Below are 12,751 nucleotides of genomic sequence, written 5' to 3'. Positions count from 1 at the left end.
GTCCATCTAGTCAAAGCTATGGTTTTTCCCGTAGTCATTTATGGATGTGAGAGCTGGACTATAAAGAAAGCTGAGCATTGAAGAACTGATGCTTTTGAACTGTGGTGTTGGAGAAGACTCTTGAGAATCCCTTAGATTGCCAGGAGATCCAACCAATCCATCCTAAAGGAAATCAGTCCTGAATATTCATTGAAAGGGCTGATGTTGAAGCTGAAACTCCAATACTTTGGCCACCTGAAGTGAAGAGCTGACTCATTGGAAAAGACCCTGATGCAGGGAAAGATTGAAGGTGGGAGGAGAAGGGTTCCACAGAAGATTAGATGGTTGGATGGCATCATCAACTCAATGGACATGAGTTTGAGTAAACTCCAGGAGTTTGTGATGGACAGGGAGGCCTGGTGTGCTGCAGTCCATGGGGTCGCAAAGAGTTGGACATGACTGAGCGACTGAACTGAACTGACACATTTAAAATTTGATTCTTTCCATAAATGTCATTTATACTTTTCTATTTATTTAATTTTTCTTTGTGTATTTCAGTAATGCTTGCAAGTCCTTCATGGAAATATTGTGTACATTTTAAAGTTTCTTTTTAGATCTTCCTTCCTTCCATTAACATGATCTGATACACTTTGAATTGATTTTTGTATGGTTGTAAGATAGGAATTTGTGTGTGTGTGTGTGCGCATTTCCATTGTCCTAGCACTTTTTATTTGACAGGCCATCATTTCTGATCTGATATACATTGCCAGTTCTAATATTTATATTAGGTGTTTTTGTATGTGTAGATCTGTTTCTAGGCTTTCTATACTGTTTCACAGATCTCATCTTTCCTTGAGTGAGTAACAGATTGTCTACAATTTGTTAGTTATATTTCACATGTTGGTCTTGAGCTTCCACATACATCCAGAATCAACTTGTCAAGATTTATGGAATTATCTATTTTTTTAAATTATAATTGTATTTAATTTACTGATTAGTATTTCTCAATGGGGGCTCAGAGGGAATTCTAGATGGGATAAGTTGTTACTAGTACTGTTACAATTACTACTGAATACTAAGCATACTCCTGTAACATTAAATGCATTAATGGACATTAAATGCTATATGAACCTGAAGTAAGCAGACAAGGGAGCCTGGGGGTTATAAAACACAGAAGTCAGCTTTTAGAGGCATGGAGAAATGTAAAAAATAGTGAAAAATGGATTTGGAGCTGGAAGTCCTACTGTTAAGCAGATACTGTATGTTCTTCAGTTCAGTTCAGTTCAGTCACTCAGTCATGTCCAACTATTTGCAGCCCCATGGACTGCAGCATGCCAGGCCTCCCTGTCTATCAGCAAGTCCCAGAGTTTACTCAAACTTATGTCCATTGAGTTGATGATGCCATCCAACCATCTCATCCTCTGTCGTCCCCTTCTCCTCCCACCTTCAATTTTTCCCAGCATCAGGGTCTTTTCAAATGAGTCAGCTCTTCACATCAGGTGGCCAAAGTATTGGAGTTTCAGCTTCGGCATTAGTCCTTCCAATGAATATTCAGGACTGATTTCCTTTAGGATGGACTGGTTGGATCTCTTTGTAGGCCAAGAGACTCTAAAGAGTCTTCTCCAACACCACAGTTCAAAAGCATCAATTCTTCAGTGCTCAGCTTTCTTTATAGTCCAACTCTCACATCCATACATGACTACTGGAAAAACCATAGCTTTGACTAGATGGACCTTTGTTGGCAAAGTAATGTCTCTGCCTTTTAATATGCCATCTAGGTTGGTCATAACTTTTCTTCCAAGGAGTAAGAGTCTTTTAATTTCATGGCTGCAGTCACCATCTGCATTGACTTTGGAGCCCCCAAAAATAAAGTCTGTCACTGTTTCCATTGTTTCCTCATCTACTTGCCATGAAGTGATGGGACCGGATGCCATGATCTTAGTTTTCTGAATGTTGACATTTAAGCCAACTTTTTCCTTCTCCTCTTTCACTTTCATCAAGAGGCTCTTCAGTTCTTCTTTGCTTTCTGCCATAAGTGTGGTATCAATTGTATATCTGACGTTATTGATATTTCTCTGGCAATCTTGATTCCAGCTTTTTCTTCATACAGCCCCACATTTCTCATGATGTACTCTGCTGCTGCTGCTGCTGCTAAGTTGCTTCAGTCATGTCTGACTCTGTGTGACCCCATAGACAGCAGCCCACCAGGCTCCCCCATCCCTGGGATTCTCCAGGAAAGAACACTGGAGTGGGCTGCCATTTCCTTCTCCAATGCATGAAAGTGAAAAGTGAAAGTGAAGTCTGCTCAGTCGTGTCCGACTCCTAGCGACACCATGGACTGCAGCCCACCAGGCTCCTCTGTCCATGGGATTCTCCAGGCAAGAGTACTGGAGTGGGGTGCCATTGCCTTCTCGGGATGTACTCTGCCTATAAGTTAAATAAGCAGGGTGACAATACACAGCCTTGATGTACTTCTTTCCTGATTTGGAACCAGTCTGTTGTTCCATGTCCAGTTCTAACTGTTGCTTCTTGACCTGCGTACAGATTTATCAGAAGGCAGGTCAGGTGGTCTTATATTCTCATCTCTTTAAGAAATTTCCACAGTTTGTTGTGATCCACACAGTCAAAGGCTTTGGCATAGTCACTAAAGCAGAAGCTGTTTTTCTGGAACTCTCTCGCTTTTTCAATGATCCAACTGATGTTGGCAATTTGATCTTTGGTTCCTCTGCCTTTTATAAATCCAGTTTGAACATCTGGATGTTCTTATGCAATAATTTATCCATTCCTTCTTTAGTTGGCTAATTCCATCTATCAATGCTTTCTTTAAGGGTTCATGGTAAGGAACTTTTGCTGAGTTTTTGTGTTTTAGAAATATTTTATTATCTTTATAGTTGGATATAATTTTGATGGAGCTTCCCTGGTAGCTCAACTGGTAAAGAATCTGCCTGCCATGTAGGAGACCCTGGTTTGCTTCCTGGATCAGGAAGATCCCCTGGAGAAGGAATAGGCTACCCACTCCGGTATTCTTGGGCTTCCCTGTTGGCTCAGATGGTAAAGAATCTGCTTGCAAGGTGAGACACCTGGGTTTAATCCCTGGGTTGGGAAGATCCCCTGGAGGAGGGCATGACAACCCACTGCTGTATTCTTGCCTGGAGAATCCCTATGGCAGAGAGCTTGGCAGGCTGTTGTCCATGGGGTCACAAAGAGTCAGACATGACTGAATAACTAAGAACAGCATGGCATAATTTTGATGATCTAAAATTCTTTGGTCACATATTTTTCTACTAAGGATTTGTAGGTACTGTTCCACTATATTTTAGAGTTGAATACTGAAGTGGAGAAGTCTAATGGAAGATTTATTTATTTTGTAATGTATAGGTGACTTTTTACCCAAATGTTCAGAGAGTTCTTTAACTCTAAAGTCCCATAACTTTGTTAGGAATGTTTTATTCTGTATAAAATATGTCTTGAAAATTTTTACCATCTTCAGCATATTTAATTAAAAATTCTTTTAGTTTTTAAATTTTACCTTTGAATACTTTTTTTCTGTTTTAATTGTCCATTATTTCTTCAGGGATATTATCTTTCTGTAATCTGTCTTCTCTATCATTACTTCCTAACTTTTCAAACTATTTCTTATTGGTTTACATTTTATTTTGCTAACATTTCTCAACCCTTTACTTCTTGTCCCTTACTGGGTTATCAACACTATGTATTTTCTTCCATTGCCTGCAATGTAGTTTTTTTTTTTTTTTAAATAATAGTTATATATTTTTCTTATATTTCCTACCATACTTTGAAAGATTATTTTTCATGTGCTCCCATTTTACCATTATATATTCCTGAGCACTTATATCTATAGACCTTTATTTTTAAAAGTTTTGGATTCATGAATATAATTATTATCATTTTCAAGTACTCTGTAGAAACATTTTTTAAGATTTGATTTGTCTCCTGCATTGCAAGTGGATTCTTTACCACTGAGCTACCTGGGAAGCCCACAACTATGATATGACTAAGTATTTTCTCATTCCTTGATGCCCTACGTACTTCCTGATGGCAAATGGGAACTCCTTCCTCTCATTCCAAATAAAGGATTATTAGTTTTGATCTTCGGAGAAGGCAATGGCACCCCACTCCAGTACTCTTGCCTGGAAAGTCCCATGGGTGGAGGAGTCTGGTAGGCTGCAGTCCATGGGATCGCTAAGAGTCGAACACGACTGAGCAACTTCACTTTCACTTTTCACTTTCATGCATTGGAGAAGGAAATGGCAACCCACTCCAGTGTTCTTTCCTGGAGAATCCCAGGGACGGGGGGAGCCTGGTGGGCTGCCGTCTATGGGGTCGCACAGAGTCGGACATGACTGAAGCAACTTAGCAGCAGCAGCAGCAGCAGCAGTTTTGAAATTCGTGGTAAGAAGCTAGTGGGAAAAAAACTGGTTCGTCAGATTTGTTCAAGGTCAAAAATTTTGGTTGTCTTCTTTTAGAATCTTACTGTACTCCCCCAACTCTACATTTTATTTTGTTGAACTTTATTGGATTTGGTAGCTCTTCCTCCTCTGTTGTGGGCTTCCCTGGTAGCTCAGATGGTAATGAATCTGCCTGCAATGTGGGAGACCCGGGTTCAGTCCATAATTTGGGAAGATACCCTGGAGAAGGGAATGGCAACCTACTCCAGTATTCTTGCCTGGAGAATTCCATGGACAAAGGAGCCAGGCAGGTGACGGTTGATGGGTTGCAAAGAGTTGGACAGGACGGAGCGACTATTACTCATATGTTGTAATTTGTGTTAGGGATGTTCATGTGTTGTTAAAGACTGGCATTTAAAAAAATGTATTATTCTTCAATGGGGAGAGGTGACTTTTAAGCAGCAAAGGAGAACTGTAGTGGTTTGCCACCTTCTTAAATTTTGAAATTCATCCAGTTGAATATTTTGTATGATAGTTTAATTACATACTTATACTCAGCTGTGTATTATAAAATAGAACTCTATTCTCATCATATATTTTAACTTCTGCTCATTATAGATATCATCGTGAAAATTAGAGTCCATCCTAAACAAAGAAAATCTATAATTTTTTCAAGGAAAACTTCTAGCTGCTATCCATTCATTACCTGTTAAGACAAATTAGGAAATGAGAATTGAATTTTACTTACCTAGTAAAATAACTGATCCTCTTCTCAGATATGTTCTGGAACTCTCCAGGAATCCTAAGGTCTCAGATATCAAATCTGTAATGTATTTTTGATGAGAAATAAGCTGAAAATAAAAAGGAAAAAAATTCTCTCACTTCTTGAAAATACACGTATGCTAAATTCAAAGAGGCTTCCAGGGAAACAAACTTGGTTGCTTATACCAAATCAGGGCCAGGTTAAAACTTGGGGGTTTCTATGTAGGAACATTACTCTCTTGCTTGCAGGTATTATTCAGCTTGTTATATGGTATCCAGTTTTTGGGTTTCCAACCTTTAATTAACATCCTTCCATCCCTACCTGTCTATTGTTGCAGTTTATGCTGATTTTCAGAAAACAAGCTCATTCAGCCATGGAAAACTAATTCCAGCTTTTCTTTTGGTGATCTGAAATGCTGTGCCCATCTTTAGACTGCTCAAAGTAGGTGGGTTGGAGGAAGAAAAAATAGATGATCCATGTAAAGGAGAAGAAAGTGGGAAAATTTAATTTTTGTCTGGTCTCAAGCCCTAGCTGTAATTGTCCACTTATTATCTTCTCTTCAGAGTCCTTCTAGATTCACCTTGTGCCCATTATGCTTTTCATCACTTTGTATATCCTTTAACATTGTCTTGGTAACTCTTAGGGTAGTAAATCTTGAGTGGACACTTACAAGATTGTTACAGATGTTGAGCACCACCAGCTCAAAATTGTAATATTCATCCTTTAGGAAATATAAAGTTGACCATTTTAATTCTGAGGCACAGATTTTTAATGTATATTTACATGCCTGTGAAGCAGAAAAAGGTCAGTAAAGATCCATTCCATCTGGTGTTATATAAAACACTGTGATTCTCTGCAAAACTAAGACAAACAAAATTTCAGGACTTACTTTAACTACTCTTTCCTCTGTATCTTCCAAAAACAGGATCAGAGGCACCAAGCCTGCATAAACCACATCATTTAGCATCCATGTGTACTGACTCATGTCCATGAGTAACTGACCAAAGTGGCGAATGGCCATACTCCGAATACCTTCATTACCCTAAACCATGCACACAGAAAAGACCTCATTTGAGGATATATATACACACACACTAAATATATACACACACTAACATATAGTATGTATATATACACACACACACACACACTATGTAGTATATATATTTATATAATGTATATAACTATATATGATGTGTATATATGTGTGTGTATATATTTATCATTTGTATTTAGAAAAGATTCACCTTGGGTAAATTCACCTTGGGTCTAAGAAGTCATCTCTTCTTCTGATTTTAAAATAAGACTTACTTACCAAAATTCATATTACATGAAAGAAAATCCCCTGTGAAAAGTGAGCTCCTTAAATTTAGGAAGATAGTATTTAATAACATACTAAAGATATAATTGGGGATGGTCTTGATCACTGTCTCCTGTACAATGTCATGTACCTCCATCCATAGTTCTTGCTCCTTGGAAGAAAAGCTATGACCAACCTAGACAGTATATTAAAAAGCAGAGATATTACTTTGCCAGTAACAGTGCATCTAGTCAAAGCTATAGTTTTTCCAGCAGCCATGTATGGATGTGAGAGTTGAACCATAAAGAAAGCTCAGAGCTGAAGAATTGATGCTTTTGAACTATGGTATTGGAGAAGACTCTTGTGAGTCCTTTGGACTGCAAGGAGATCAAACCAGTCAATCCTAAAGGAAATCAGTCCTGAATATTCATTGGAAGGACTGATGATGAAGCTGAAACTCCAATACTTTGGTCACCTGATGCGAAGAACTGACTCATTGAAAAAGACCCTGATTCTGGGAAAGATTGAAGGCTGGAGGGGAAGGGGACGACAGAGGACAAGATAGTTGGATGGCATCACCAACTTGATGGACATGCGTTTGAGCAAGCTTCGAGAGTTGGTGATGGACAGGGAAGCCTGGCATGCTGCAGTCCATGGGGTCACAAACAGTCAGACATGACTGAGCAACTGAACTGAACTGAAAGATATAACATGTAAAAATCCATATAACTTGGAGATAATTTCTATCAAAATACTTAGGGTGATGTAACCATGATGTATTCAAATGCTGGAGGCCTTTACAGAATTGCTACTGAATACCAATGCGAGTTCTTTGCATACTGGCATAATACTAGGTTTCCAAGGGTTTATTTAGTCCAAATAGGAAGGTGATTGGATTATAAGGATTCTAGAGGAGAAAAATTACAAGTCAGAGGAAGAGGTTAATTTTTAAAAAATATAATATCACTTCCAGGTTTTACAAAAATATTATTCCATTTTGAAGATAATTACATGGACATACTAATTATCAGCTGTATGAATTTGGTCTAATATTCACTTCAGTTTGCCTCAGTTTGCTTGTATGTTAACTGGAAAATAGTAATAGAGTTGTCTTCTAGTGAAAGTGAAAGTCGCTCAGTCATGTCCGACTCTTTGGGACCCTGTGGACTATTCAGTCCGTGGAATTCTCCAGGCCAGAATACTGTAGTAAGTAGCCTTTCCCTTCTCCAGGGGACCTTCCCAACCCAGCGATTAAACTCAGGTCTCCAACATTGCAGGTGGATTCTTTACATGCTGAGCCACATGGGAAGCCCAAGAGAGTTGTCTAGAGAATTATATGAAATTGTCCATGTAATCCCTTAGAATAATGCCTGGTGTACAGTAAATGCTCAATAAATTTTAGCCAGTGTTATTATTACTATCATTATGTCCTTATAAAAATCTTTTCTGCCACTAAGTTTCCTCTTTCTATAATTTAATAATATTGAGCCCCCTTTCAATGAAATCTGCAGAACTAGTAAGAAGTTACAAATTTTGGCAAGATAATTTACTATGACACAGTTCTCTGATTCACAAACAACTCATCAAAGGAGTCTTTAAAAACAAATAGATTTCTCACAGCATACCAACATGTTCTTGTTTATTAAAATACTATATTTTTAATAAACTATACATTTACCATAAATACTACACATTACCATAAAAATGAGAATTTTCAAAACACACAACTTTCTGATCAAAGACTTTCTAATTAATGTTTTCTATGATAATAAATTCATTTGGGGTATTACACATGTCAACTCTAATACCCATAATATGCCTGCTACTCACTCTGCTTTACAGATGATGTACTAACAGACTGAGCCACTTGCTCAAGATTTCACAGCTAGTCAGTGGCAGCACGGGGATTTGAACCTAGAAAGTCCAGATTCTGTGTTAACAAATATAGCCACTAAACTATAAATCCTCTTTCATCTAAGAATAAAGGCTACATTTTGACTCTCATTTCCTATGGTCAGACTTCTGTAGCTTAGAAACAAACATACAGGGCTTTCCTGGTGGCTCTGTGGTAAAGAATCTGCCTACCAATGCAGGAGACATGGGTTTGATCCCTGATCCTGGAAGATCTCTCTTGCCATGGAGCAACAAAGCCTGTGAGTCACAATTAGCCTGTGTTCTAGAGCCCAGGAGCCACAGCAACTGAGCCCATGTGCAGCAACGACTGAAGCCCACATGCCCTGAAGTCCATACTCTGAAACGAGAGAGGAAACTACAGTGAGAGGACTGTGCACTGCGACTAGAGTATAGCCCCTGCTTGCTGCAACTAGAGAAAAGCCCGAGCAGCACGGAAGACCCAGCACAGCCAAAAATAAATAAATACATAAAATTTTTAAAACGTGTAAAAATACATATACAAACCTAGAGCTTACTTGGTCAATATTATTATCTCTGGAAAACAAATGGCAGATCTGCACAAATTGACTGCCTTCTGTTCACTTATTCTGGAATGTAATATTATTGCCTTAGCTGGCGCTTCAGCTGAATGATGAAACCTAATGATCTCACATATCTGCGCAACTCACATGATCCATCAGAGGACAGTAGCTGGAGGCAATTCTGGTAGACAGGGAGGAGTAGGTCACCTTGTCCAGTCTGTCTAAAAGTTTTCTGAGGGTTATCAAGGCCCGGATTACAACAGTCATGTCTTTGGAAAGGAAGGCATCCAAGATGGATGTTAACAAGCTGCAGACATTTTCTATCTATGTATAACAGAAAGAAAACGGTGGGAATTAGGAACTAGAAGGAGACTGGAGGTAGTATTTGATACACACACCTCTGAGTTTGGGCACCATGCAGTGATGTGCTGGGGCTGGCTTATAGGAATCAATTGTCAAAAAAGGTCACTATTAAAAATTTAAATTTTATAAATTTAGAAATAAAAACAATGGTAGTAAATATTCAAGACTCATTTCTTCCTATTTCTTTTGCTAAATTTGCTAATTTTTTCTGCCTTTCAGGTTGTTTACATGTATTGTATCTGTATGGTGGAAATATTAACTAATAATGTGCTACTGTGCATCTCTGACCAGATCCATGTTTACTGATGTCCCTTTGATAGATTAAAATCAGCAATGGTGGGAGTATTTACACCAGGGAATAAGTGGTCTTATTTTCACAGAGTTGATTGTTTAGTAAATATTTACCAACATGCCATTGGCAGTACTAACGTCTAAACTAGATGATAATGACCTGTTTGGACATGAGAGCCACTGAGCTCCTGAGTTGTGGGCCTCAATTGCAGATCAGAGACATGCAGAGTATCAAGCCATTAAAACATGAAAAGGAGGCATCAAAAAAGAGAAAGAAAGGCTGGAAAGAAAAGAAGTAAAAGAAATAAATACTATTTGCCAAAGTAATAGCCAGAAGACACTTGTGTCATGCAGGAAAACTGAGTCCTTACTAGTAGATGGTATGTGAAACCTCAATCCAGATCACTTTCTACTGTGTCTCTCTTGGTCAGAGCACTAGACAAGGCAATAAAGAACTTTCTATTTATAATTCATACTATTGACTCCTATGATTTATCTAAAGCAAATTAACTATGGCTCACTTCATTCTAAATTTAAAATGAGTGCCCACTGACTGTCTTTAAGCTTTCAGAGACTATGCTTAATACATATACTGCTGCTGCTACTGCTGCTAAGTCGCTTCAGTCTTGTCCGACTCTGTGTGACCCCAGAGACCACAGCCCAACAGGCTCCCCCGTCCCTGGGATTCTCCAGGCAAGAAAACTGGAGTGGGTTGCCATTTCCTTCTCCAAATACATATACTAGGATTTATTAAATTTCTTATTAAATCAGTAACAATTTATGGAATATCTACAGTCTCAGCATTGTGCAAGGTACTTTGGAATTTGCAAGTGAATTACAAAACTTAGGAGTATGCTTTGATGTACTCTTCTGGGAAGGCAAGCAGTATTCACATGACAGTGGGAAATGATATGGGACAGTAGTTCTCCAGTTTAGCCTGTACGAGAATCACCTGGCTAAAATCTTTGACTGTGGATCACAACAAACTGTGGAAAATTCTTCAGGAGATGGGAATATCAGACCACCTCACCTGCCTCCTGAGAAATCTGTATGCAGGTCAATAAGCAACAGTTAGAACCAGACATGGAATAATGGACTGGTTCAAAATTGGGAAAGGAATACGTCAAGGCTGTATATTGTCACCCTGCTTATTTAACTTCTATGCAGAGTACATCATGCAAAATGCTGGTTTGGATGAAGCAAAAGCTGGAATCAAGACTGCAGGGAGAAATATCAATAACCTCAGATACACAGATGACACCACCCTTATGGCAGAAAGCAAAGAGGAACTAAAGAGCCTCTGATGAAAGTGAGAGAGGAGAGTGAAAAAGTTGGTTTAAAACTCAACATTCAGAAAACTAAGATTATGGCATCCGGTCCCATCACTTCATGGCAAATAGATGGGGAAACAAGGGAAACAGTGACAGACTTTATTTTCTTGGGCTCCAAAATCACTGCACATGGTGACTGCAGCCTTGAAATTAAAAGACGCTTACTCCTTGGAAGAAAAGCTATGACCAACCTAGACAGCATATTAAAAAGCAGAGACATTACTTTGCCAACAAAGGTCCATCTAGTCAAAGCTATGGTTTTCCCAGTAGTCATGTATGGATGAGAGAGTTGCACCATAAAGAAAGCTGAGTGCCGAAGAATTGATGCTTTTGACCTGTGATGTTGGAAAAGACTCTTAAGAGTCCCTTGGACTGCAAGGAGATGAAACCAGTCGATCCTAAAGGAAATCAGTCCTGAATATTCATTGGAAGGACTGATGCTGAAGCTGAAACTCCAATACTTTGGCCACCTGATGTGAAGAGCTGACTCTTTTGAAAAGACGCTGATAAAAAAAAAAAAAAAAAGAAAAAAAGAAAAGACCCTGATGCTGGGAAAGATAGAAGGCAGGAGGAGAAAGGGACGACAGAGGATGAGTTGGTTGGATGGCATCACCAACTCGATAGACATGATTTTGAGCAACTCCAGGAGTTGGTGATGGACAGAGAAGCCTGGTATGCTGCAGTCTATGGATTTGCAAAGAATCAGACATGACTGAGTGACTGAACTGAACTGAACTGAGGATCACCTGGAGGAATTTTGAAGTCATAGGTTGGTGGGCACAACCTCTAGGATTTCTGATTCCATAGGCCTGTGATAGGGCCTGACAATGTGCATTTTTAACAAGTTTCCAAGAGACGCTGATGCTGTTACTTTCAGAGTCATAGGTAGAGAGCCATAAATATAAATATTATATAAGCAAGTCTTTATAGTTGGTGTGGCTCTGAAAGGGATCAGGGTGCTAGAAAGCAGAATATTCAGTGAAATTTGACTTGAGATAATCATTGAAAAATAAGAAAAATGTGAATGGGTGAAGGAGGAAAGTAGTATAAAGGAAGAAAAAACTTGAACGAATGCTCTGAGACAGGAATTAATGTGTATTCATGTGTATATGTTGGAGCGAAAAATAACTTACAGGCATGTGGTTTAGACTGAAACAAGAGTGTTTATGCAAGGCAATTTTGATAAGTCCTGAGTGTAGTGAATAATCTTCTGGAAAAATATAAATAAGATGATAAAGCCTATTGACAACACATCCTTTCAATTCAACTCAGTTTCCTTATTGATAAAATACTTGACTTTGATATTGTTTTAGTGATGCATAAACTAAAAATAATCAGTGTTTTGTCAGTAACAATATTGAGTTATATCAAATCTCAGATCATAACTTTGAGTGCTGGCAGACACAAATCACATACACATGCATACCTCATTGATAACTGGTGCCATACTGGCAATTTTCTGAAGGCTCAATTTGCAAACTGCAGGATCAGGGTCATTGACCCAGTTTCTGAAGAGAACCAAAAATTTTTCTGGGAATGGGTCCTTGAAGAAATTATTGAGAAGCTAAAAGAAAACAGTTAAGTTCGTAGATGGAATAATGGCCAAGCAAGATTTTTTTGCTTCAGTAATAAAAATCAAGACATGTTTAGTAAAACGAATACAAATCACACTAAAACTCTAAATACATACACATACTTTTACTTCACATATATTTCTGGGCCTATAGAGGGAAGGAGAAGTAGCAGATATAATAGGAAATATGTGCTTTGTTATATACATATGATGAAAGAAAATTTCATACATATAGATATGATGAAAGAAATTTTTCACATAGGATAATAGAGTTTATATTAACTTTTTTTTTTTTAACTTTTTATAC

At 38.3% G+C, this 12,751-nt stretch overlaps 1 protein-coding gene across 1 annotated transcript in view; it reads right to left on the bottom strand.

The window, feature by feature from the left end:
- Positions 1–12,751, bottom strand: part of MROH9 (maestro heat like repeat family member 9) — a 118,009-nt gene that overhangs the window by 21,116 nt on the left and 84,142 nt on the right. The window contains exons 14-18 of the mRNA XM_055583777.1: positions 12,298–12,435; positions 9,034–9,210; positions 6,041–6,193; positions 5,822–5,938; positions 5,137–5,239 (exon numbers count right to left, since the gene is read on the bottom strand). Of these exons, the coding sequence (XP_055439752.1) occupies positions 5,137–5,239; positions 5,822–5,938; positions 6,041–6,193; positions 9,034–9,210; positions 12,298–12,435 (688 nt within the window). The remainder of the gene's footprint in view (positions 1–5,136; positions 5,240–5,821; positions 5,939–6,040; positions 6,194–9,033; positions 9,211–12,297; positions 12,436–12,751) is intronic.

The sequence above is a fragment of the Bubalus kerabau genome, chromosome 5 (genome assembly GCF_029407905.1).
Source record: "Bubalus kerabau isolate K-KA32 ecotype Philippines breed swamp buffalo chromosome 5, PCC_UOA_SB_1v2, whole genome shotgun sequence".
NCBI classification, from domain to species: Eukaryota; Metazoa; Chordata; class Mammalia; order Artiodactyla; family Bovidae; genus Bubalus; species Bubalus kerabau.
The sequence above is the reverse complement of the archived record's forward strand: the minus strand, read 5'-3'. Positions and strand labels throughout refer to the sequence as shown.